Source organism: Halichoerus grypus, chromosome 5 (genome assembly GCF_964656455.1).
Source record: "Halichoerus grypus chromosome 5, mHalGry1.hap1.1, whole genome shotgun sequence".
Taxonomy (NCBI): Eukaryota; Metazoa; Chordata; class Mammalia; order Carnivora; family Phocidae; genus Halichoerus; species Halichoerus grypus.
The window spans coordinates 90,050,152-90,077,658 of record NC_135716.1 but is presented as its reverse complement, the minus strand read 5'-3'; the positions used below and the strand labels follow the sequence as shown (position 1 = coordinate 90,077,658).

Below are 27,507 nucleotides of genomic sequence, written 5' to 3'. Positions count from 1 at the left end.
TTGAGAAAAGAGGGCAGAGCCTCTTGGCTCACCAATGGGAGAAAGTGCTTTGGGAACCATGTAGTGGGCTGAACTCAGGAGATTTCTGTTAACCAAATTTCCTGTGCAAAACATGGAGAACGTGCATTTTCTATTCCTGTGTGCCTTCCTCACACCTGATGTGAAGAGAGTTAAAAATCCAACTGAGGAGCACCCTTAGTGTTCTTAGACATGTTGCAAAATTAAGTTCAGCTCAACATACTCTCAGATCTGATTCTCTCTGGAAAATCTCGGCAAGGTCATACCTTATAAGAACCATAACCAAACAAGGACACGATTACCATGTAATCTCTCTGGAATAGCTGCCAATTCAAATAAAGTTCGTCTCCTCAAATGCTCACTTGCGACTGTCATACCATGTGTCCTAAATGTTTATTTGAAAAACACAAAGTGTTAAAACTATAAGACAAGAAAGTATAGTATGCTGTTTCTGTCCATAGGTCATCCAGAATAAAGGTCAGGACTAATAACGCTCTGCTGGAATGTGGTTTGTTTTCAACACTTCACAGCAAAGTGAGATTCTTCAAATAAGACTGTAATAATTTGGTATGGAGATGGCCAAACCTCCTGGCCTTTATTGCCGAACACAATGTCCTAGTCTACTCTAATTCATTCCGTGACATATCTGCTTGAGGAATCTTGACATTTTCGTCACTTCTTTTCTCTATCTCCAGGTTGGTTGCCAACCCTTGCTAACACTGCAACAGGATGTAATCATTGACCAAAACTCACAGGACTCTGTGAACTGCTTCTGCTGCACCGTGTTCTTTTCAGGAATTTGCCTTGGCAAAGTCCTTGCATTTATTTTATTACATTTGGGTGAGCAAAAGCCTTTCTTAAAAGATGTAATTCTGGCAAATTCTTACAACATCCAGAGTCAGGGGGTTAATCTTGATATGTAAAGGATGTGACAATGATATTATTTCTAGTCGGATATTGCGCTTTCTAGTTCATAATTTACCTTCAGCTACATTTTGAGGTGATGCAGTGTAAGACAAGCATAAGGCCCAGGGGGGCCTCAGTGGCTCAGGTGGTCAAGCCTCCGACTCTTGGTTTCGGCTCAGGTCATGATCTCAGGGTCGTGAGATGGAGCCCCGCACTGGGCTTGCGTTCAGTGTGGAGTTGGCTTGAGATTCTCTCCCTCTCCCTTTGCCCCTGCCCCCACTGTCGTGTGCGTGCGTGTGTGTGCTCTCTCTCTCTCAAATAAATAAAATCCTAAAAAAAAAAAAAAAAGAAGACAAGCATAAGGCCCAGAGATAAAGGCCAGATGGGTAAGAAAACTGAGAAGCTGAGGTTCAAACCCAGGTTTTCTAATCCTAGAGCCTATGTTCTTTCTGCAACACTCTACGAAGATAAGTGGTATAAACAAGGAAAACAAGAAGAAAAAGAATCTTCAATCCTTAAATCATAGCACACTATTAGGCCTTTCTTTCTAAACTGGGACAGACTGATGATTTTACTGATGATTTTAAATAACTCGAAGGACTGTGAAGCAGAACTTCACTCTCTCATTTGCCAAAGAATGCATTTTTGATAAAAATACATACATCTTTTATATCTTCTTTGCAAATAACTCATTTGATACCAAAAGTCATTTAGCTATTTAGATATGTAAACAAGGCAAGACTGATTTTCCTGCTCCTCTTCTTCTTACCTTCTCCAGTTGTAATGCTTGTCTCTGTAGATACAGGCCTAATTGCTTTTCATGATAATATTATAGTAGAAAGTAAAAAATAACAAAAACGAACAAGAAGCATAAAAATGGGTGTGAAACAGTTAAATAGTGCCCATACCCCAGCAGTAAATAGGCTATTTTTTAAAATGTAGTGTAGTTAAGGAGTACATGTTTATAATGTCATGTCCAGAAGTAACTATAAAAGGCAGGGCTTCCAATTCATGTGAGAATCCAAGACGGCACTTAGCCTAATTAGTCAGTGAAAAAAAAATACATATTTGGTGCAGGTATTGTGCTCAGGACTGTGAATACTGCTGTGCTCAAAACAGATACTGTGCCCTCCTCGAGTGTACAGTCTAGACGGAAGTTTTTGTCTTTCAATAAAAGCCACCTAGGAGTTAATAAAACTCTTGTTATTGCAGAAATGCAAAGAAAATATTATGTAGCAGGCGGCATCCAAAGCCCTATTTGCACAACTGGCTCACATTGGTCAATCTGATTACTACAGGGATTTCCCAAGTAGCACACAGGTAGAGAAATGGCTGCAGCGATAGAAATATAGCTGCTGAAGATTCTTTTTTTTTTTTTTGAAGATCCTACATTTTAAAGCTTGAACTTAGAGCAACTGCTCACAGTGACAAATAACCTCTGAGATTAGTTGCTGTAACAGAAGGTCATCAGTCTCTAGCAGACTGAAGGTGTCCCACACCATCCTGGATCACACAAGAGGATGGATGATACAGATAGGCATGATGAGAAAGGATCTAGATGAGAATGAGGCTCTCATAAATCATGTATTAGCCTCTTGATGACATTCTGCTGGAAGAGGGAAGAGTTAGGGACTGAGTCATCACAAATTTAGGTGGGGAGTTGGTGGCTCCCTTTCTGAGGATGGGCATGTGGTCCCAAAACAAGCCCAAAGGGCAGATGTTAGTATTTAAAGATTGCAAAGTGAGACACAGGACATTTTGGACAAGGAAGATTCTCTGAGAATCATATGGAAAATAGTGAAGTGCACAGCAAGAGAGTTTAGAATCTCAGTCTAGCCCTGATTAAGTAGAAAGTTTATATATTTATCACCATGCAGTAAGTGGATCAACGATTCTATGTGCTTCCAGACATTTAAATATCACATATAGGGCAGCCGTGGTGAGTTAGGCAAATACAAAGCACACCAGCTGTGACTATGAGATTCCAGCACTTTTCCCTGCTCAGCCCAGGAGGGCGCCATGGTCATTCTCATTACAGTGATGTAAGCAGCTGCAGCTGTGATCAGTTAGTATCCCAAACATAACCTTTTTGCAGCACTTGGACTAGGCTCTTTCCAGACCTCTCTTATGAGTGGGGAAAGACTTATTAATTTGTTCCCTATCAAGATTCTCCCGGGATCCTGGACTGAGTGAAGAGGAACTTTCAGGTAGGTGATTACATTTTAGTGCAGATAGGAGGACTGACAGAATAGGTGGGCAAGAACTGATAGAACAGACATTTGCCTAGTCCCTCCTGGCTAAGGATTTTGTCCATCCCCTGTTGTGACAGAATTGGTCATTAACATCAGATTCACACTTGTCCTCCATGTTTGTGAGAACATTTAAAAATTTAATGTCTCTACCAGCCTATAGGATGCATGAAGTTAAGGACTATGACCCTCTTGTGCAAGACTGTATTCCCACAGCCCAGTGCGTGGTAGCTGCTTAACAGGTTTTCTGAGGAAGCAGTGAACTTGTGCCTATTAACTCTTTAGTAGGACAAACGCAGTAGTGTGGGTTCAGTTACTCACGACTGCAATTGATTCTTATTCTTACTATTTGTGGTAGTTACGTTCTGTAAAGTTGCTGGGAACACTAAGTCAATGAATCCTGAAACACTGTTCCAGGGAGAAATACAATATGAGGTTCTTTGCACCTCTGGGTCAAAACATTTTCATCAGCCAATCGATTAATCCACAACTTTGTTTTCCATATGTTCCTGTGGGAAGGCCCCTTATATGGCTGACTCACTAACCCTGCACTCATGGCCAACAGCACTGTACAACTCATGCCTGAATGAAGCTTATCTAGCCCATTTATTTCTTCCATAAGGAACATCGCAGCCTTCTTGCTTTTGGGAATACTAGATAGCACTTTAGCGCTACACCGGGAGCCATTTTAAACAGAGGAATCAACAAAGAACAAAAATGCAAAACACATGGCACCAAATGAACCAGAAACGGAGAACTTGTTTACAGCATGAGAGCTGAAACGAGAAGGCACCTTGTTCCACCTCAATTATTTTGCTGACATGAGGAATAAAACACAGAACCTCTTTGGTGTGATGGGGAAGAGTAATGGACCCAAGAGGCAGTTTACAGTTAGCATCCGGGTGCCTGGCAGTCCCCCCAAGCACGTAGGGCCTATTGAAGAACTACTTTCATCTGGGAATGATTACATAAAGACAGGAGACATTAAGGAGAGGAGTGTGGTACTAAATAATCACCAAATTATAAAATGCTAGGGTTTAGCAGGTATCCCTTGAACACTGAAAAAAGACAAATTTGGAACAAATGGAAGAGTATACCTCACAGAGTAAAAATAAAAAGTAACAGATGGCATAGGCTTGGAATAGCTTCAGAAGTTCAGGGACATTCACAAGTAAGCTATTAAGGAAAGGTAGGAAGTGTTAGGGAATTCTTTATAATGCACCACACTGAATTTTTTGGACTCTGCTGAGGTGATGTGAAATGCGTGTGTCTGTCTCCTAGCCTGACAAGAGAGGCATTCTGACAACGGTGCCCAGGTTTGCGTAGTGGAGCTTTGCCTGAGCCTAGCTCAGTGGGTAGGTAGTAAGCATCCACCAGTGCCCACTGTGTGTGTGTGTGGGGAAGGCAGCTGTCAGGAAACAGGAACAGCTCTGGCCACTTAGGCCTTCAGGCTTGTTCTGTGGGTGACTCCGTCTCTTCCATCACAGAAGACTGCACAAAACTCCTCAGCAAGATTACCTCATCACCTCAGAGCCTTCCCACAGGCTTCCACACCTTGTTGGCTTAGTGTAAGATTAGTTTCTACCTCCAGGTCTCATATTTGGTCCTTAATGAGGCAATTTGGGACCTGAAACCCAATCCTCGCTTATATTCAACCTTCCTGGAAAAAGCAAATTATTAAGAGTTAATGTTGTGAAGCAAGACTGCTAACCAAAGATTATTTGGCTGTCCATAAAGAAGTTATTATATAGGGATCCTCTTAACTCCTATGTCTTTCCTGCCCATATGACTTATCAAGTAGTTCCCCAATCCTGACTGATCAAGTGGTTCTCTTGCTTCAGCTCTTACTTCTTTGACACATAAGCATAAACACACTCTATATTTTTTCTTTTAGCAATTATTTAAAATTCTGTGCATGTCAGGAGCTGTTCAAGGAGACATTGAGAATACTGTAATGAATGAAACAGAAAGGTCCATGTCCCTAGTTATTCATACATACATATATGAATACGTCAACAATGTGGTATTTAAACTGGCATGGACCAATCAGAAGAGGTGCTGGCCGTAGGCTTGGAGCAGGGTTCTGGAAGGGCAGGTGGTATTGACCCTTTAGATTGTGTGGAGAACCAGGGAAACTGGGGGAAGGGTGGGGATAGTAAAGGGCATTTGGAAGGCTCAGGATAGCAGCTGTTTCCCATCTCATATGGAAGCATTTCAGTACCTTTAACAATTGGTGCGGTTGAATAACAGCCCTGGGAATAAGTGCCATGGGAAAACTTAAATGGCACAACATGGCCAAAGTGCGAATGGAGTGCCTTGTCCCAGAAACATGAGAGAATACTCATGTTTTAGAATGGAACTTCTTTGGCGGCGGGGGGGAGATGCAGTAAAGACAGTGCAAAGGGAGTAGCAAGTGAATGCAGTACCTGAATGTTTTTTTAAGTCTCCATAAGCAACAGACTTTGTTTTTACAGCATTTTGTGAAAACGAAATACCCTTAATCTTACTGTTCACCTGAAGTGAGTGAGTCATGATCTCAAGGTCCTGATGTAAAGGATGAGGGTATGTAAACAACAGATGCTTTAGAGGGGAATATAAAAATTAGTAACATCTGAATTTAATGTCGCTCTCATAATAACTCTCTCTCTCGTCTTAACGGGAGACCATGGTATGGAATGTAAGGTCCTAAGTAAATAAGAAGTAGAAGCAGCAGATGGCCCATCCCAAGTAACATACGAGCTTCAGATCTGGTTGGCCTCTAGGCAGTGGAAAAATGGATATTTCCCTCGCAACTGTATTTCTGAAGACAAAAAATTGCATGTTAGTCTTAATAGGCTGTGGCTTCTCACTTTTCATGTTGAAGCACTTGGGTCCAATAAAAGTCATTTTTAAGTAATAATTTTTGAGAAAGTGACTTGTAAGGGAATCAAGAGTTTTAAGAAGTATGTCTGGGAGCTATGAGTGCCTATAGAGAAGAAAACATTTTAGGTCTTGTTTAGTGTCCTTAATATCATGATTTAAGGAAAAAGAAAGAAATAAGACATCTCCAAATCCTGTTTCCATGCTTATGAGAAGAGTTATACTGTTCAGAGTATGTGAATAGCATCTTCTTTCAATAGTTTGCCAAATACTTAACATAAGGTGTCTTAATTTGAGATTTATCTGGAGAGATGATCCAGACCTTTAAATTGTTTCTCAGAGGTGTCCCTGACCTATGAAAAGATTAAGAACTACTGGCATAATGGAAAAATTCATTCATTCATTCACTCATTCATTCATTCCACAAACATTTATGCACTGCCCCTTATATACCAGTTACTAGCCTAGGCACTGGGGATACAGCACAGAATGAGTCCAGTGAGGTCCCTGTCCTTAAGGAGTCTGTATTCTATTGAGAGGGCTGGGAGGGTTTATGGGAATCAGATACCAGGGTTTAGATACTGGTATTGTATGAGCAGGTAATTTGCCTCTCTGAGCCTCCATTTCTTCATCTGTAGAGTAGGAATAAGAGGGTAAGAATAAAAATGATTCAACTATCTAGCACAAAGGCATAAATTCAATAAATAATATTTAAACTCCCGTCACCAGGAGGAAGTAGGTATAGGTCGTCAGACAGCTATCACCACTTCATTTTTATAGATAAAAAGGTTAAGTGTAAAGGGGTTACATGCATCATGTTAGGCAAGGGAGTGATTAACATGGCTACGATCTGGGCTAGCTAGTTGATAGGCTGGCTCTTGATTTTCTTCCTCCACATTCCTTTCCTTAATTAGGCCTCTGCTGGATTCATCAGCTTTAAAGAACCACTGAATTATTTATTTAAGACAGGGGTTGGCAAACTATGGCCCACTGCCTGTTTTTATATGGCCCTCAAGCTAAGTGTAGCTTTTTATATTAAACGGTTGAAAACAAAGGGAAATAGTGTGTTGTTATACTTGAAAAATCATTTGAACTTTAAATTCCAGTCTCCATAAATAAAGTCTTATTGGAACACAGGCACGCCCCTTTGCTCAAGTACTGTCTGCGGCTGTTTTCATGCTACAGCAGCAGAGCTGAATGGCTGTGACAGAAACCGTATGGCCTGAAAAGCCTAAAATATTTATGATCTGGCCCTTTACCAAAAAAGTTTGCCAACCCTGCTTTAAAATGTCATTTTCTCTTGAAGGGAAGACATACCAAATACATCATACAACTTCTGAATTGGGGATGTGACATAATTTAAAGAGCCAAGTGTATCTGATAAGTCTAGAAAGTGAGACACTTTGATCACAGCAATTAGAATATTTAAATAAGACAAAAGCTAGTATTTTTGAGACTTTCAGAAGTATGAAGTCATTGGGTCCTCACAATAATTCTAAGAGGTAAGTGCTCTTTACATATGAGAGAGCTGAAATTCAAAGAGGTTGGGAAACATGTCCAGGTCACATAGCTAGTAAACGGCTGAGCTGGGATCTGAATCGAAGCCTATGCTTCTATATACCAGACTAAAGCCATATAATGTAAGTAAGTAAGAAACTCTGTACAGGTAGATTTACCCAATCTTCTCTGCCTTTCCAAAACCTATTCCCTAAAATTACCTTGTGGCTAGTTTCTTTACTTCTCCAAGATTCTTCTTTCTCTTCCGTAAAATGGGGAAAATACCTAGCTTGCAAGTTTACTGTAAGAATTAGAGATAATGTATTTACAATGCCTGGTGTCCTGTAAACGATAGCTCCTACTATTTCATTATTATTTGTAAGATGAGTGGGTAGCAAATCTGCTAAGGCAACTCTGGAAGCAGGGGAAGGTGGTAGCTATGAGAGATCGTTAAATACGTTCCCTTGTCCCTGAAAGGCCCAGCAAGCAGTCCGAGGCTGCCAGTTGCCTAAATTAGGCAGCTTTTTTTCCTGGAGAGGGTTTCTGACCCACGGTGAAGGAAAGGAGCAATAAAGGCTGCTGAAGTTGGGATGAGGGGCCAGTTCTTTACAGCTGATGGACAGTGTTCGCTTCTGTACAAAGTGTGGGCCCTACATGAGAATCAACATCAGCACGTGGAGAGGAAGCAGCTATCATGCTGGACAGGAAACAGGGGAGGCAGCAGTTGGGAAGTTAAGAGAGAATAAGCAGTTGTAAGTTATACTCCAGAATTCTCTTTTGTGAGGAACGAAACTGGGAATATTGAGCCATAGGAAAGGACTACGCCACTACTTTGAACCCTGAGGTTGGTGACCAGGGGACACGCTTGCTGCCAGATTAGACATTAGAGAAATGTGGCCGCAGGTATTTCGCCTGGTCACCAACCCAGGCGTTTCTCTGTCACCCAGGGACAAATGGCAATTCCTTTCTTAGTGTGGGCCAGGTACTGTGCCAAGTGTGGTCGTATTTTCTCAGGTGATTCTCACAACCATCCGATGAAGCAGATCTGGCTAGCAACATTTTATAGATATGAGAACTGAGGCTTCGAAGCGCTAAGTGACTCCATTCCCAGAACAACACTGCTAGTAAGTAAGCATCAGTCAGGATTTGAATCTAGTCTTTTGACATCTATTCCATGGCCCTTCCAATTACTCCTCGGTTGCTACCCATGGCTAGTGACTTATGTGGGTATCAATTCATTCAACAAATATTTATTGATACACTGTTCTCCTAATAAGTGCAACTTGGAGATGTGTCTTAGAAGGAGGACATACTGCAATAAAGCCCAAACAACACAGTAGGGAGGGTGGAGGACAGTGGGAAGGGGGAATGACTGATAACGGGTATGGGGCTTCCATCTGGGGTGTTGAAAATGTTGTGAAAGTAAATAGTGGTGCTAGTTGTACAACGCCGAGCAAACTAAAAACCACTGAACTATGCACTTTTAAATGGGTGAATTTTATGATATGTGAGTTACTTTTCAAACAAAGCTGCTAAAAAAAATAAAGAGAAAATTAAAAGATGAACATACCAAAAAAGGATATACTCCACAAAAGTAGAATAGAAATAGGCATAGTCATGAGAGCTTTTATATCCAAAAAATATAATATAGGATGGTATTATATTACAATTTGATTTTGGTACATGTCACAATAAATTATAAACATAAAAATAAAACAAATGAAAAATCCTAGATGCAGAGTGGTCTTACCCTGTGCAATGCATTCCACTACTGTGAACTAAAAAAAAAATGGCGCTCTTGCCTTCTTCTCACTTCCTGTGTAATTTTCATGGGAGTTATGTGAGGCTCCAAATTGAATTTTCTAGGACAGCATTTTCCATAGCAACAGGATGGATTCAACAAGGAAATGTTAGCAACTCATAGTTCTGGTCTTGTACTAAGTGCTCTACAAAGAAAACAACTGTGCAGCATGTCTGGGCTTCACTTACCAAACTTTAAGTTGATTGATAACCTCTGCTGCTAACTCTTGAACTCTGGTCCTCCCTGGAACTTGGCTGAGCAAATGCAACTTAGATAAAAAAAAAAATGATAAATAATAAATTAAAAAAAGAAAACTTCTTTAGAGGACACAAGGAATGTCAACGCCAAGCAGCTGTGCAAACACAGTTAAACCAAAGAGCTCTAGCTATAGATGGCAAAAGGTCATCCTGAAACTAACTATAGTCTACACGATCTGGCTAGGAGTCCAACCTGCCTTAACCTGCCTGGGCTTCTACTTTTTCATCTGTTTGGGAACCAATATCCCCCCTTATAATAAGTTTTAACACCTACTTTACTATTAGAAATGAAATTCTAGATAACAACCCACCTACAAACAATGTTTAAAAAAAAATCAATGTTAGAATTTACAATAAGCATTTCAAAATAAAAATGTCAGATGTATCTAAACTAGAAGACATGATGAAATAGTCAAATGCTTAGGATACCTCCTTATACAAAATAAATCTGGATTTTAAAGAAGCAAAAGATGGGAGGCCATTCCATCCAAAGTTATAATAAACTGGTCTTATTTGTATTTAATAAGAGAAGTAGGGCTCACAACCCAAATCAAGTAACAAGACTGCTAAGATGGAGAAAATCAGGTAGAACTAGGCCTTATCTGTAATGTGAAGGCAGAACAATTTTCTTACGCTGTGCTGCAGGATGAGGCAATGAGGTATCACACAGGGCATATCTTCTATCTTGATAACACACATGTATGGAGAGCCATGCATTCACTGAACTTAAAGATCTTACAGATGGGTTAAAGATGCTGGATCAGAAACACAATAATTTCCATAACACAGATTATTATTATGCTTCTATAAAGGATGTCATAAAAGAAAAATATTTTTAAAAACAAACCTTACAAAATTCCGTGACAGCCTCACATTTCATGTATCTTCACTACCTTAATAATTTGTGCAAGTATATGTTTTAGTAAGTAGGGAAATAATTTGAATTTCATACATACTATCTCTGTTAATAAATGAGTTCCTCTTATAGCTCTCTCCTGGTATTTTCTCCCAGCATCCAATTAGAAAAAAACGCAAAAGAGTAAAAAAACCCAGCTTACAAGTATGCTTGTTCATTTTCCAGAACTCCAAAACTTATTTTAGAAAACTAAGAATAGAGAAAAGAGTTACTCAAAACTATTTTAAAGGACAAAACAATTTTTAAAAATAGGTTTCACAGGTGAAAATTAAGATGTTTGCAGACTATTTCTCAGAACTATCAAGGAATATAATAGTGGTGGGGGGAAAATCTTTTTTCTGCAAAAAAGCTATTAAATTCGAGATTCAGGAAGAATCTCATGTTATCATTAGTTACAGATGATAAATGTGCAAGAGAACAGTAATGCACAAGTTGAGCCTAATGATCCTAATATCCTTTTACTGGATCACAACCTAGCATGACAGCCTTTAAAAAAAAGATTATATTTATCTTGATCTTGTGTTGATTTCTTAGCATATTACACAACTGTTTAAAAAAACCTTAGCCATTTCCCCTAAAGAGAAACATCATTAATTTTATAATAAGAATTTTTGAGAAAATACAATTTAATATTAAATAACTTTTTAAATAAGCAACTTATATTGATGTTTTATATTATTTTTGTAAGAGTGTAAGCTTTGAAGTCAGACTTGGATTTGAATCCTAATTCTATCACTCAATATATAAAATAACATATATAAAGTGCTTATAGCAAAGTTGAAGGCACATAGTAAGTCCTTAAATGTTAGTAGTATTTCTAATCAAAGCAATGGTAGCTGCCTTTTATAAACACTTACTATGCATGCTTTATGAGTATTATTGCATTTATTTCTCTTGTATTCAATGAGATTATCCCTATTTAACACATGAAAACCCTGAGGTTCAGAAAAGGCTGAGAAACATGCCCAAGGTCTGAACCCAGGTGCGTCAGGAGCCAAAGCACAGCTACAGCCACAGCTAACTAACCGTCATGAAAAAGTCTCGTGTGTGTGGGAAGGTGGAGGGAATCTGAGGGTGTGAGTGTGTTTGGTGGGGGATCCATCAGTTTTCTATGAGAATTAGACATTTTTCATGCTGATGAAAAATTTAAGAAGTTAATATTCATGTTCTGATTAGTAATCTATTAATATAACTGCCTTAAAACCAAATTTTTCCAGGACATTTCAGTGCCTAGGTTTGCAATTGTGTTTACTTGCACGGTAGAGCCGGGTTCTGCTTTAGTTGTGGGAGGCTTATGGAGAACAGAGACTGACTTCATAGGGAAATGATTCAGTCAAGACAGATGAAGACCAAATAACATCACTGTGTACTAAACAAATGACAGTAAAGAGTCTGAACTGAGAAATGCAGTGGGAGACCTGAGTCACCATGTGGCACACACAGCACCGTCCAGGTGTATGCAGAACTCAACAGAACCTGTGAGACAGCACTCCGTACCGTTATCATGTTACAAGTGATAGTTTTGTTTTGGTGAAACATCATCATCCATCATATTTCACTAATGTTATTTTAAATTTTATTGGTTTTAGGGCGCCTGGGTGGCTCAGTTGGTTAGGCGACTGCCTTCGGCTCGGGTCATGATCCTGGAGTCCCGGGATCGAGTTCCGCATCGGGCTCCCTGCTCAGCAGGGAGTCTGCTTCTCCCTCTGACCCTCCCCCTCTCATGCTCTCTCTCTCTATATCTCATTCTCTCTCTCAAATAAATAAATAAAATCTTTAAAAATAAAAAAAATTTAAATTTTATTGGTTTTATAGTTTTGCTCGTATCTACCTATAAACTTCTTTGGGTTTTATACTTGTGCAAGAGCTATAAGCATAAAGCATTACATGTAGCTTTATGTTTATATATACTTAGGTAACAATAAATAATGAGAGAGCCTTTCCTTATTAAAAGGGGATGTGCATTATTCAAGTTTGAGAAACATGGCTCAATACTGTACTGCTTGTGTGCGTGGGAGTCAGCAGGTCACTTAACTTCTCTATCACCATCTAAGTCACAGGATTTGTAGGATTAAGTGAGATAATGAATATGAGTTACTGGCCCACCGAAGGGATTACGACAGTTGCGTCTCCTCGCAAGGGAAAATATGGAACATGATTATAGTCTGGGCTCTTTTACTTGTGGTCTTGGGGTATCAGGAGTATCGATAATCACCCAAACTGTTAGAAACTAGAATCCCAGGCTCCACTCCAGAGCTACTATATCAGAATCTGCATTTTAATAATACTGCCAGCTGATTTAATATATGCACATTAAAGTTTGAGAAGCACTAGTCTAGGTCCCCACAGAGAAGGCTGACAGTAAAATTTACTGCATTTTGTACCACTACAGAGGTTAATCTCAGTGATTAGAGAAAAGCCAGGTGTAAATGACCAGAACAGACTGTCCTACCCTGGGGTTCAATACAAACATTACCATTTTACTACTGGTTCTTCACAGGCTCTATTTGCACAGAGTGGGATCCTCTTTAAATGGAATTTAACTTGGGGCGCCTGGGTGGCTCAGTCGTTGAGCATCTGCCTTCGGCTCAGGTCATGATCCCGGGGTCCGATGGAGCCCCGCATTGGGCTCCCTGCTCGGTGGGAAGCCTGCTTCTCCCTCTCCCACTCCCCCTGCTTGTGTTCCCTCTCTCGCTGTGTCTCTATCAAATGAATAAAATCTTTAAAAAAAAATAAAATAAATGGAATTTAACTTCTAATTCAGAAAGACTAAAATTTTTAAATGCAAAGTATTCATAAAAGCATTCTGAATTCTGAAGAAACAAATTTTAAGATGTCAATAAAACATTTTTAAGTCTCCTGTGCCCAATAGCAATTAAAATCATTTATGTATGTTAAGCTCATAATTAAATATTTCGGCCCACCAGAACTGGTCTGACAAAGTGCTGGCTCAGTTTATAATGACTGTGTGCTTACACTAGCAAAACACATTGCAAAAAAAAAAAAAAAAGTATGACTGTGTATACAAAATGTATTAATTTTAACCGTTCAACAAAAATATTAGGTCACATTCAGTAGTTACGATTTTGTTAGTGTAATTCACCTAGAGAATATCTATGTTTTTCTCCTTCAACTCAGTGGCCCTATACATCTACTTAAAAAGATTACTTACTTCACTTAAAAAGATTAGATACCATTCCTGGAAGCAAAGAAAACAAAATTAACAGCTAGTATCCAAGAGAGCCACTAATATATAAAATGACCTTGATGTCATCTGCTTAAGGGCTTTTTTGATAGAATCCAAGCTTCAACTATGTTATTTATTGCTCTGTGTTCTCTACATATGGGCCACAGAAACCACATTCGAAGAATGTAATGCAAAGTAGATTACCATGCGCGTGTATACACACATATACGCATATGTATATATGGTTTGGCCTACTAGGCAATTCTTATATTCTCTGCGCTTCTGATATGACCTAGTCAAAGGTAGAGTCCTCCCAAGAGTCAATCATATACCATGAAGTATATTATAAGTGCCAGTATAGGTAAAACACTCTACTGCATGTTGACTGATGATTTTAACTTAGTAAGAGAACAACAATTTGAAACTCACTGGTCAACTCCAATTTTAGAGGTGTATATGCTATTTTGCAGTCTTTTGGGTCCTTAATACAAACAATCCACTGTTCTTAGAACCATAATAATCCTTCTCTTTCTAGTACTTCAAATTCTAATAATTTCTAGTCATATATTAATCAATATAAACTCTATATATACATACACAATCAAGGGAAACACAAAGAGTGATTTTTAGCTTATACTGAAACTACATTTTATCACTTTCCTATTAGCAATTGCAAAGAAAAGAAACCATTACCTACAGTTTGAATTCACTGAATGATATCTCAGCAAACAGAAAACAGGAAGAAATAGGCAAGCCATGTTTTTCTACTAGAGTGGTTATACGTATCCCTCTCTAGAAATGCAAGATATTTTAATCCTTCCAGATTTCAGATATTTGATAAAAAATCTATACCCATTTTTCCTATCAAAAATACTCTAAAAATCCTGTTCTTTAGTCTAAAACTAATTGAATCTCTTTGAAAAAATAAACATAATAGAGTACTAGCCAATGAAATAAGATGTATATTAAGGAAAAGAAAATCTTAAACCACTTGGTCTCTAAGCCTTAAGAGAGTCTAATAAAGACAGTTTCTTCCAAGAGGTTTTTTTCGCTTATATTAAGAAACTTGGATATAGATGAGTTAAGAAGAACCAAATATATGCTGAAGAAATGTACTTGTTTAAGAAAATCCTATTATGCCTTGCATGAATTAATGAATTCACTTAATATTTTGTACGTTTTCTTCCTCAACTAGCATTTGGCATGACCAAAGTTTAATTTAATTAAGGATTTGGTGGTGCTTTGAATTAACATCAGATGCTAGTACTCATCTCCACCCAGTCATCCTTTTATCCTCTAATGTGTCTCTGAAAATGGCATGTGTTCTCCAGGCAACCCAACCTTTGACAAAGGCAGATATATAGAACACTACATAATCATTTCACTATCAAGGTCACTATGTTCCTTCGGTAGGATTTAATACATTGAAACAACTTCATTACCTAACACTTAAGACAGCTATGAAAGCATGAACTTGGTCCCATACCAAATTTAGTTTCACTGAGAAGTGCAGCCCTTATTTTTAGTCACCATTAAATTATGAAATGTGGTTGGTATGTATACAGTTCCATACTACCTTAATACCCTAGGACATCAACTGAATGAGAATCTCACTATATATAGAATCCTGCTTGTGTTACTAGACATTAATATACTCATATGAAGGGACATTCTTTCAAAATTACTGCCTATAAGAAATTCTACACATCAATTTCCTTTCTTTCAAATGGCAAAGTAGCTTGCAGCCTCTATTATCTATAGAGGAAATGATTCAGGCCAAATGCCAATTTGAGATAGCCAAGTCCACTTTCAAAAAAGAAAAGCTGGCGTATTTTTATAACTGCTCCTAGTGCAAAGATACCTCAAATATGATCTAACAACAGACTGGAGAAGATGAAGCTAATTTTTCAGATTTTTAAAGTTCAAGGCTTAAGGGATTGAAAGTAGTGCTGTTTGAGAGGAAGCTTACTGTAGACATCTGACTGGCTGTCTGGATCTGATGACCTAGGGAACGTAACAGGAAACCCTTACCCAATAAGCATATACAAGGAGCAAGTGGCTTTGATTTCTGACACAAAGCAAATGTGTCCATTTCATGCAAAAAGATATGAGCACTTATTGAAGGAATGTAAAGCCCCTTCTTGTTTGTAGGGGAAAATAGAGGATGGGGCTAATACAACTATAGGGGGATTTCTCTGTCATAAAAGAATTATGTTTCCTTTATCCACTGAAGAATTAATTTGGGCACAGAGGAATAGGACCTTTGGAAGCACTGATCCTGAACACAGAACAGAAGAGTTCTACTTTTTCTTCTCTGAACTGCCAATGTACATGATGGAGTGAGGGAGATGGGGGGGCGGGTGGGTGTAGGAATCAAAAGGAATATGAAGACACCCAGATGGAAATGATACTGGTTTGACCTCAATTCAAGAAGAAATGTTTAAAATGGCTAACAGATGCCTCTTGTTAAAGTGTAGCACTGGGGGAGGAGGAGGCTAGAAGAAATTCTGGACAAAGTAGGAAGGAGGTCTTCAGGGTTGGGATTTTTTAGTAACAGCTCTTGTCGTAAGACAAGAAAAGTCACTCAAAAGGTGCCAAGGACAAGAGGAGTGCTTGGTAGTACCCCCAAGTACATTTATTATCATTTAAAAACTAACTGAAGCGACACCTACACAAACTCCCCTAGCATTCTGCATCCAAAGACATCACAAGCCCTTTCTAAATGTTAGCCTTATGATACCTCTGTGAGGTCGGTATCATAATCCTAATTTTTATTCATAAGCGAGCTAAGGCACAAATACTGAGTGGCAACAGCAGTCTGGAATTCTGTTCACTGCAACGCACTTCCTCCGTTTTGACATAGGCAACTCAAGAGACACTGTGAGGAAATGTCCTTAGAGGGAGTAGCTATAAAGCCCAACAAAATCACAACTCTGGGGAGACAGCACCCTCTCTAAAGGCTCACTGATGGAGTCTAAGAGATGCCTTTCACGTAAGAGTACTAATGAGTGCAGCCTTTTAGAAAAAGGACACCAAATCACCCATGATTACAGGAAAAAGGTGGAAGATACAGTCTTCTTGTTTTCCCCCACTGTTGACACCAGAACAGTGACAATCTTAACAAATCATATAATCCAAAATCTTAATCTTCACTGGTGCAGTAAGATTCTAAGACCTATATTTTGCTAATGATTTCAATGTTTTGATCAGATACATTTCCACATCCTTGATCCCAGACAATTCTATTTTACCATAACTGAATTATCTGTATAAAATGTAATGCCAGGATCTGAAGCAAACAATGCTTATGGTCAGCATACATTGGTTCTATATATTTTGAGAAACACTTAAGTACACAAAGGAAGCAGACAATGTTAAAGAGATGGCGTGAACAATATTGGCGGCTTGTCTAATGGAAAATCCAGTGTCCTTTCAGGAAACTGAAGATACTCAAAAGTTGCTCCCCAATTTCTATTAACAACCCTCTAAAAATGAACATTTTCATTTGATACAAATATACAAATTTAAAATAAGTGTGCAGTTCAGAATGGCCTACTATTGTCAGATTGCTTATGTGCCAGAAAATATACAGTCAATAAAAAAATACCAGAGAGGTGGGGACAAAAGGCTCTCTGGATCTGAACAGCAAAAATGAATTTCACTTCAACAGGTAGCGATTCGTGGAGAAAGTGATGTCCTTGGAAACCAGTAGCACTAAAAGATGGCAGGTCACAAATCTGGTGATGGGGGATAAGATGTATAGTAAGGCCCATTTTCCTGTGGAAGAAAAAAAAGACAAGAACATTAAGTAATAAAACCAATTTAAATAGGAATGTGAAAGAAAAGGATTTATAGTCAATGATATTGTGTATGTATCGTGTATTCCATTCTACTACCATATTTTTTTAGGTTTTCCTAATCTACATTAAATTGTGATAAAGTATGAAGGGCAAATCTAATTCTTAATGCTATGAAATAAAGCTTTTTATATTAGTCTCATACTGTGCAAAAGACGGCCAAGCAATCTATTTTCTCTATTTCTGGAAACAATCTTAGAACTTTGAAGAACTGTTGCCAGGCAAATTTGTATACTCTCTTCTTTGACTATATTTTGTATCTGTAAGAATGCTCACTAGCAGCCTTTCTGAAATGGTCTCCGTAACATTTTGATATAGAGAGATAAAAATTATCTTCTAATTACCTTCAAAGGTTCCTTTCATTCCCATAAAACTTATGTCACTGTTCTAAGTCACACAAGACCCAGAAAATAGCCCACTGAAACCAGCCAACAATGACACATCATGCCCTGTCATACCTACTATTGCAAGGCACAACTGAACAGGACAATAAATTAACCAATTCCATACTCATTTCCTTTTCTCTGATTATATTTTTCATTTTCCTAGCAAAGGCAAATATTTCCTTACAAGATAATATCCAACCACCTACTGGATCTCCACCTCAATCCTAGTGTGTCACAAACTGAACATACCACCTGTCTCTTCTCTCCCACCCCCTCAACACCCTTACCCCCAATGCTCATCCTCCAAACTGCCTCTCTGGGGTGGCAGCAATACCATCCACCAAGTCTCCTACAGCAGAAACTTTGGTAGTCACCTTAGGCATCCTTCCTCTTTCATCTCCCCTAATGGTTTACTCAGTCACCAAATGCTGTGGATTTTTTTTCCTAAAACGTCTACTTCTAAATCTAAGATCTTCAAGTCATTGCCATTATCACTACTGCTGCCCTAGCTCTAGTCTCATTTCTCCTCCGACTTTCTGATAGCCTCTTACTTGTCTACCTGCCTAGACTGTTAACCTCTCTAGTCACTTTCTACGCTGTTTCTTTTGCCATCATTCTAAACAGAAATATAATGGTAGGTCTCCCTTGCGGAATATTCCCCACAGACCACAAAGCCAAAGTGCTGCAAGTAACATGTAAGGCTCTACGTATCCAGTGACCTGCCCTCTGCCGGCCCTTCCCATATCATCTCCTGACACCTTCTTTTGTTTCTTCCCTGTTTTTATTTCTCTCTTTGGCCTTTATATACAGACGGCCTAATATCTCAATTTTAGAAAGCTCTAGTACAGGCACAGAGAGATGATCCAATCACCCAAGAGTTAGATGTATAGGTTTGCTTTTTTTTTTTAGAGATTTTATTTTATTTGAGAGAGTGCACGTGAGTGCACAAGGGGGGGGAGGGGCAAAGGGGGAGGGAGAAGCAGGCTCTTCCCTGAGCAGAGAGGCCAACACACGGCTGGATTCTAGGACCCTGAGATCACGAACTAAGCCCAAGGCGGAGGCTTAACCGACTGAGCCACCCAGGTGCCTCGAGATTATAGGTTATTTTATTAAATTTTGATTAATCACATCACTTGACCTACAAAATATAAGAAAAATATAAGAAAAACCTAAAACAAGCACACAAACAAAAAGTTTGAGTGTGGTGTTGATACTTAATGAAAGTCGGCTTTATAGGCCCTTAAGTATATAGAAAATGTGCTGGCTTAAAAGCCAGCCATTTGGGTTTTCTAACCAATGCAATCCAACTTGTATATTATACCCCAGAAAATAAATTATAAATCCAGACACTAGTTTTGAATTGTCATTCGAAATTTTTGACCACAAAATGTCTTTTAGTGTCTTTCATTTCCTGCTATCCATTTTTTTTAATTATTAAGAAGAGAGATGTATACTTCAAAAGAGTAACAGTAAGGCCATTTTCTACTCCGGCAATCTACAATAAACACAAACTGATGTTCTTCCCCCCCCCAATATATTCAATAATCTTTGTATCTATGATCCAGCTTCTTCAATTACAAATCCTCTCTGTTCTAAAGCCAAGCATGAAATTTTATTAGCCATTAGAACACATTAAATACTTTGCTCTTCACATAAAGGAAGACAAAAATTATTGCTGAAGTTAAAGAAATGGTAGAGAGAAAATGTCTTGCAGAATATTTATTTTAGTGTATACATGCTGTACAATAATTAGGGCACAACAATTCATTTCAAACTGAATATAACCTTCAAATATATTCCCTGATTCATGCATAAAGATACGTAATCAGCAACAGTTAGATAAGGAGACTGATGATCTTTTGGCCATGCATGTTACTTACTTTTTTTTTTTTTTTAACTACTAAAGTGGTAGCATGAATAAACAAATGGGGGATGGAGCTTTAATGAAATTCAAGAGTAGCCCTTTATCAGTGTTTAAATAATATATTCATAAATGCATCTATAAGTAATAATACTAATACTACTGGTTGATACTCTTAAAAACATTATATAAACTTTTAGCAAAATGAAACCTTTAGTAGGGTAAGGGCTACTAAGATAGCCCACTGTTTTGAATTAATGCTGAAAATGTCACACACCAACAGATTCTTCTGACTCTACTTATGTAGATAAAAAGTTAATCAATCTTAAGAAAATTAGGCAGAGGTGGTAGAAAATGGACAATATAAGCAAGGATTGGCTTCAAACCAACAGCAGGAAAATCTCCCATTGAAAAGTTTACTGGGGAAAAAAGTCCTCTCTTAGGACAAAGTGTTTTCCTAGTTACTGTAGGAAAAGAATGTTAAATGATACTATCAAGTTTACTAAAACCTGCTAATGGCATTCATATCATCTTCTAATCAAAGCATGTTGTGCTCATCAGCAGTGTCCTATAGAACAGCTAAGATACTGCACTAGGTGAGGGAGAACTCCTGGTACTTCTTACCCTGGCATCATATTCAAGGACAAAAGGAGGAAAGTCAATCTGTTCTGGTGATATGGCAGAGAATAGCTGGTGGAGGCTGTCCACATGGTGGATTTTGTCCTTCAGTCCTGAGACAGAAAAGGTGGTAAAAAACCATGTTGATACCTGATTAATAGAAGAGAAAAACAATTTCAGCCAGTGGCCAAAGTTAGAAATATAAACATGATTTTGAAAATTTATACCAGGTAGAAACTATATTTCAAAACTGAAACCGATGTCAGAAAAAGCTTATAATAAGTAATGTTTTTCAAAGTGTGGGTTGTAGTTCATCAGTGAATTATGCAATCAGTTTAATGGATTATGAAGAGCAGTAAAAACAACAATAAAAAGGAACCACACTAGAGCAACAATTACTGGGGAAGCTAGTAAGGGTGGGCGACGTGTTTCATGAAGCTTGTGCTTCTGTTTAGGTGTCTGTCTGCTCCTACACGTGTCGTACATTGTCATGTAATAGAGGCTTCTTACTGTGGGTTGTGGGCAAAATCCCCTGCATTATTTGGTAGAATAATCGTTTCATTGCTACTCTGAAAATGATTAACATCTCCAAATTCACAAACTCTTTTCATTTTTTCAAATGAGACTAAAAGAGAAGTTTGCCAATATTGGATACATCTATTTTTCAGCTGACGTTTGGCATGTGGTCTCTTTCTTAATCAATCAAAGCAAAACCTCTGTGGCTGTGGAGCCACCTTTGCTCATTTCACTTTACAACATGCAATCCCTCTATAAAAGCTAGTCCGCAAAATTTGTGGGCTCCAAAAAAAGAAAAAAAAATTCTTCATAGCAAACAACACTGACATAAACTAGGCAACAGCCAGAACTCACAAATTAGCGTTCATCTATCTAAACTGCCAATCTAATTAGTCATGTTTACCAGTGGCTTACACAACCGTTCTAGGAGGCAGATACAATATTATTGCTATCCCCATTTTATCTACAGAAGGAAACATGTGCATATGGACACGGGCACTGGAATGGTGCATTACGAATGTATAACTGGGTATGTTATACGTACACGACACTCTGGGCATCTGCCACTGATGCCAATCTTATCACATTTTCCAGGGGCTGTTCCAAACCTTTCACATATTCCATGCCCCTAATATGACATACTTCCTTTGTACCTCTTTATGAGAAAAGGCATGAAAAGAACAGAGACAACACTGCACTAACTTATCAGGATCCTGTCCAAATCTGCACTTGGTAGAGACTCATTTCCAGCATTATTTGTCCCTTACATTAAGCTCCAGATTATCTCTTCTATTGAGTTCATAATACCTGAAATTTCCATTGCATTTGGAGCACTTATTCCTTCTTCCTAGTATTTCAGCTTATGTCCATTTCTATAATTTCCCTAGGACTTGGCAGACAACCATAGAATAATAGTCTAAAGTTTTATAAGATACAGACAGAACCATCATTTTCAAAGTATTTGATAAAGAATGAGTAAATAAAGGTATCTACAATGATTTTTATAGCCTGAGTCACTATTCTATTTTGGCTATACTACCAATGACTGGCATAAGGCCTAAAATATTAACATTACCCTCTGCATCCTCTCCCCTCCCCTCTTACCAAGTTTATTTGGAGGGGGGTGATGGAGGGGAGGGGAGGAACCTGACGTTGCTAGAACCAGGCAGGTTAATTTAAATCAAATTAAACAGTCACTTACTTACATACCCCGAATCAGTTTTTGACATCAGTTTCTTTAAAGCACACACGTTATATACCTAATTAATATAAACTTCTGCAAACTAGATTAGTGACACTTCCAGATTAGGGCTCTACAACCAGCCACAGAGGCAGCTAATAAACCAGTAAGAGCTATGGAGAGGTCACAAAGATTTTGCAGATTCCAGAAAGAACTTAAGGAAATAGGAAGACTGTAGCGTCTGAACAGAGAAGCACCCGAAGGCCATGTTGAGAGATTAAACATGTGTGCAAGGAGTTAAACATCTGCTGGTCACCTGCGTACTAAGCACTGAGTTGTAGGTGATACAGGATAACAAGGATAGCGCCATTCTTCTAAAGGGGCCTTGGATTCTAGTACAGGAGCCAGATTATAAGCATAAGCATAACAACTACCTAAGGCAAAATGTACTAAATGCAACGAATGGCCCACAGAAACATGTGAATACCTATATATGCAAGGAGCCCCTGCTACGTGGAAAAAGGGAGAAAAATACAGAACTATAAGGGCCTAAGCAGAAAACTCTCGTGCCTTTGTTCTCTTGCCTCAGAAGCTTTTTACATGCTGCTTTTCTATGCCTGGCAATTGTTCTTCAGAGCTCAGATCAAAATTCACCCCAGTTAGGAGGCCTTCTTTGACCACCCTCCACCCAAAACTAGAAAGGAGCTTCTAAATGTTCCAACAAACACTTTGTTTACTCATGTTATTGCATAATTAGCATTCAGTATTGTATTATCTGATTCTCTAAATAGAATGTCTTATTCAATACCATATTCGGTACATATTAAATTAATGCCCAACAAAAAAAGTAAGGAATTTAATGTGTTGGAAGAATTAACAAGTGGAGGAGTGAGAGTTTCTGAGTGTATTATTTTACTACTGTTTAGGAATGGTTTACTATTTCTTCATTCTACAATAAAAATACATTGTACTTCAATCTGCACCTCAGTTTTTTCCTCTCTAAAATGAGCAAGTTAGACTTACATGATCTTTAAGGTCCCTCTTAAGTTTTACAGTTCTAGGCAAGGACTCCTGCATATGCCACACCAAACGACATGGTGGGGTGGCGGTGGTAAACTCAAAGAGAAGGCTGGGTTGGGGAGACTAGGCAGTGACCTCAGGCATACAATCTGAGAATGAGAAACACATTTCTCTATCCCATTTTCTGCCATTACCTCCTTCACATCCTCCAGGTATTGGGAAGAGAAAATTACTCAAAGTAGACAGAAGGAGAAACCCAGTTAGAAGTTTTCTGTTCAGGGACACTCAAGAGCACTGTCTTTGCTTTTTAAAATTTTAGTTTTAGGGCGCCTGGGTGGCTCAGTTGGTTAAGCGACTGCCTTCGGCTCAGGTCATGATCCTGGAGTCCTGGGATCGAGTCCCGCATCGGGCTCCCTGCTCAGCAGGGAGTCTGCTTCTCCCTCTGACTCTCCCCCCTCTCATGCTCTATCTCATTCTCTCTCAAATAAATAAATAAAATGTTAAAAAAAAATTTTTAGTTTCATATAGCTTAGCTTTTAATTTTCAATTATTTGTAAGTCACAAATGTACATTTACGTAAACTTGCATTACTTAGTATCTACTATTTTAATGAGCTGATGAAAATTTAAACTTTGAAAACGGACTGCTGTGATATTTTGTGAATGCTGCAAATTCTTTCACCCAATTACTCACAAACGCAAAGCCAAGAGCATAGGATCACAAAACAATATAAACTAGGAAAAGACTGTTCACACACATGTGCACTAAAATAATCTACTGGAGCCAGAATCAAGAGTGGGTTTAACTTGTTAGTTTGCCTTGTATTAGTAAACTTCAAAGAAGTAGTGATTTCTATGAGCAGTCAATTTATTACCACTTTGGGTGGAGTGCCCTGGAAAAGATCTGAGGAGTACTGAAATCAGAACAGTGTGATTCGATTGTTCTATTATCCTTTGATTTCATCTCATTATTTTATAATTACAAACACCCCATTTAGAGTTTTTGACTTAGTATAAAATAACGGTGGATTTTGTTACACATGGTTTTATTCTCTCAATCCTCCCTCATTTTCCCCATCCTAAAATGTTATGAAGAGGTAACAGAGCGCTTTTCACTTTATACATCTGGTCTTCAGCCTCTGCCCAGCCTGCCACTGACTCCTATCTGAAGCAATTCCAATGTGTGACAGCCAAGGCTAGTGGCTCTAACACTGAAATTTCTGGTAATGTGCTTCCATCAATGTCGCAGGGTGCATAGCTATTTAGACGCTCTACTGTGGAGGAGGAGGGATTAAAGTCGTATCTTAGCAAACAGTGGCTACACAGTTTTATAAGTCTGGTATAAAGGAACACTATTCTGATAAATCTGAATTTGTAATAAGTAAAGAAAATTACGAAAATGTTCAAATATGTTAAAAGAATTTTTTTACAGTGAACACCAGTATAGCCACCACTCAATCATTCACGTTTTCCTTATGTTTTCTTTAACACATATCTACCCATCCCTCTGTCCATCTGCTGATCCACCTTACTTTTTTGCTGCATTTCCAAGTAAATTGCAGACGTCAGTAAGCTGTCCCCAAATACAGCATTCATATCTCTAACTAGAGTTCAAAGTTTGTTCAGTTTCTTTGCTATAAAATTTACATTTGATGAAGCGCACAGATTTTAAGTGTCCTTTGCTCTTTAGGCAAATACATACTATATATATTAAACTCCTACTCAGATATAAAACACTTTCGTCACCCCAGAAAGTTCCCTCATGCTCCTCTTCCCTTAGGGCCCTCTCCACAGAGGCAAACGACATTTTGATTTTTTTCTACCATGGATTAGTTTTGTCTGCTCTAGGATTTCATATAAATGCAATCATACAGCATAATTTTTATATAAGGGTTCTTTCACTCAGCTTAATGTTTTTAAGATTCTTGTGTGTGGTTTTGTATGTCAGTAGTGTGTTCTCTTTCATTGCCAAGAAACACTCTTATTATGAGAACATGCTAGAGCTTAATTATTCATAATTCTATTGATGGGCACCTAGGCTGTGTCCAGTTTTTGGCTGCTCTGACTAAAGCGGCTATGAACATTCTTATACGAGTCTTTTTTGGCACATATATTTTCATTTCATTTGGGTGAATCTTAGCAGTGGCACCGATGTGTCATTGATGAGGTATATATTTAGTTTATAAGAGATTTTCATAACTCTTTTCAAAGTAGTTGCACAATTTCCAATTCCTACTTATGATGCAGGAGAATTCCAGTTGCTTCACATCATTGGCAATATTTGGCACTGCCAGTCTTTTAAATTTTGGCTATTCTGGTGGCAATGTAGTGGTCTCTCACTGCAGTTTTTTAAAAAAAATGTATCTTTTAAGTAAGATATAACTGATACACACTAAGCTGCACATAACTGAAGTATACAATTTGTTAAGTTTTGATATATGCATACACCCATGAAACCATCAAAATCAAGAAAAAGAACATAGCCATCACTCCCAAAGGTTCTCAGGGTCCTTTGTAATTCCTCCCTCCCACCCCATCTCCCTGTCCACAGGTAATCACTGCTCTACTTTCTGTAATTACACATTAGTTTGTATGCCCTAGAATTTTATATGTAATCATACAGCTGTTACACTTGTGTGGCTTCTTTTACTCAGCATAATTATTCTGAGATTCATTTGTGTTGCTGCATGTATCAATAGTTCATTCTTTTTTATTACTGAGTAGTATTCTATTGTATGGATATATCACAGTTTGGTTATCAATTCTCCCAGTGATGGGCATGCAGGTTATTTCCAGTTTTTGGCTATAACAAATAAAGGGGCTATAAGCATTTGTGTACAAGTCTTTGTATGGATAGGTTTTCATTTGTCTCAGGTAAATACTAGGAGTGGAATGGCTGGATCACATGGTAGGTATACAGTTAATTCTTTAAATAAACTGCTTTAAATTCTTTAAAGAAACTGCCAAAGTTTCTGTAACATTTTATATTCAGATAAGCACTGAAGGGGAATACCAGTTCTTCCACATTCTCACCAATATTTGGTATAGGTAGTCTTTTAGCCATTCTGACAGGAGTGCAATGATATCTCATTTTGATTTAATTTACTAAATTTCCTAATGACTAATTGGGTTAAACATCTTTTCATGTGCTTTCATGTGCTTTTCTGATATTTATATATTTTCTTTGGGGAAATGTTTGCACAAATCTTCTGCCCATTTCTAAACTTTTCTTATTAGTGATTTTTGAGATTTATTTATTCTAAAGAGAAATCCTTTATCAGATAAATGCTCTATTTAAAAAGATTTTCTCTCAGGCTGTGCCTTGTCTTTTTACTCTCTTAACTATCTTTAAAAAGGCAGAAGGTTTTAATTTTGATTAAGTCCAATTTCTTTTATGGATTGTGCTTTGGTGTTATATCTAAGAAATCTTTGCTTTACTCAAGGTCACAAAGCTTTCTCTATTTTCTTTTTAGAAGTTTAATAGTTTTACATTTTACAGTTTAGGTCTTTGATCCATTTCCAGCTAATTTCTGTATGTGATGCAAGACACGGATCACAATTCATTTTTTTTTTTTTTTTTGCATATGGGTATCTAATTGTTCCAGGATCATTTATGGAACAGACTCTCCTTTTTCCACTGATCTGACCTGCACTCTTCTCAAACACCAGTTATCTATATACACAGGAGTATATTTCGGATTCTCTATTCTGTTCCACTGATCTATATGTCTGTCTTTATGCCAACACCTCACACTGTCTTGAGTACCGTAGCTTTAGAATAAGCTTTGAAAGCAGGGAGTGTCAGTCCTCCAACTTTGGTTTTCTTTTAAAATAGTTTTGGCTATTTAAATTCTTTGCATTTTTATTGGTCAATTTCTACAAAAAAAGCTTGCTGAATTTTTGGTTGGTGTTGAATCAACATATTTAGCAAGCACTAATAATTTCACAACATTAAGTCTTCTAGTCCACAAATACAGTGTATGTCTTCCTTTACTTAGGTCTCCTTTAATTTCTCTCATGAATGTTTTGCAGTGTATATAACTTGTATAGGGCACAGGTCTTTCACATCTTTTGTCATAGTGATCCTTAAATATTTAATATATTTTGATGCTAGTGTAAATAATATTACTTTTTGAATTTCAATTGGATTGTTTGTTGGTAATATATACAACTGATTTTTAAATTTTGATCTTAAACCCTGAAACCTTGATAAAACTTACTCATTAATCCTACTAGTTTTGCTGAAGATACCATAGAGTTTTCTACATAGATGCTCATGTCATCTGTGAATAAAGACAGTATTATTTACTCCCCTCTAAATCTAGAGGCATTTTATTTCTTTTTCTTGCCATATTACACTGGTTAGAACCTCTGGTACAA

The 27,507-nt window shown here is 37.9% G+C and overlaps 1 protein-coding gene across 3 annotated transcripts in view; it reads right to left on the bottom strand.

The window, feature by feature from the left end:
- Positions 1–9,154: 9,154 nt before the first annotated feature.
- GDAP2 (ganglioside induced differentiation associated protein 2) overlaps positions 9,155–27,507 on the bottom strand; it is a 70,827-nt gene continuing 52,474 nt past the window's right edge. The window contains exons 13-14 of one of the 3 annotated variants that reach the window (XM_036071053.2): positions 20,419–20,562; positions 9,155–17,467 (exon numbers count right to left, since the gene is read on the bottom strand). In XM_036071053.2, the coding sequence (XP_035926946.1) occupies positions 17,420–17,467; positions 20,419–20,562 (192 nt within the window). In that variant the 3' untranslated portion in view covers positions 9,155–17,419. Of the gene's footprint in view, positions 17,468–20,418; positions 20,563–27,507 lie in introns of those variants that run through there. The other 2 variants (XM_078072556.1, XM_078072557.1) reach the window with 2 other exon arrangements.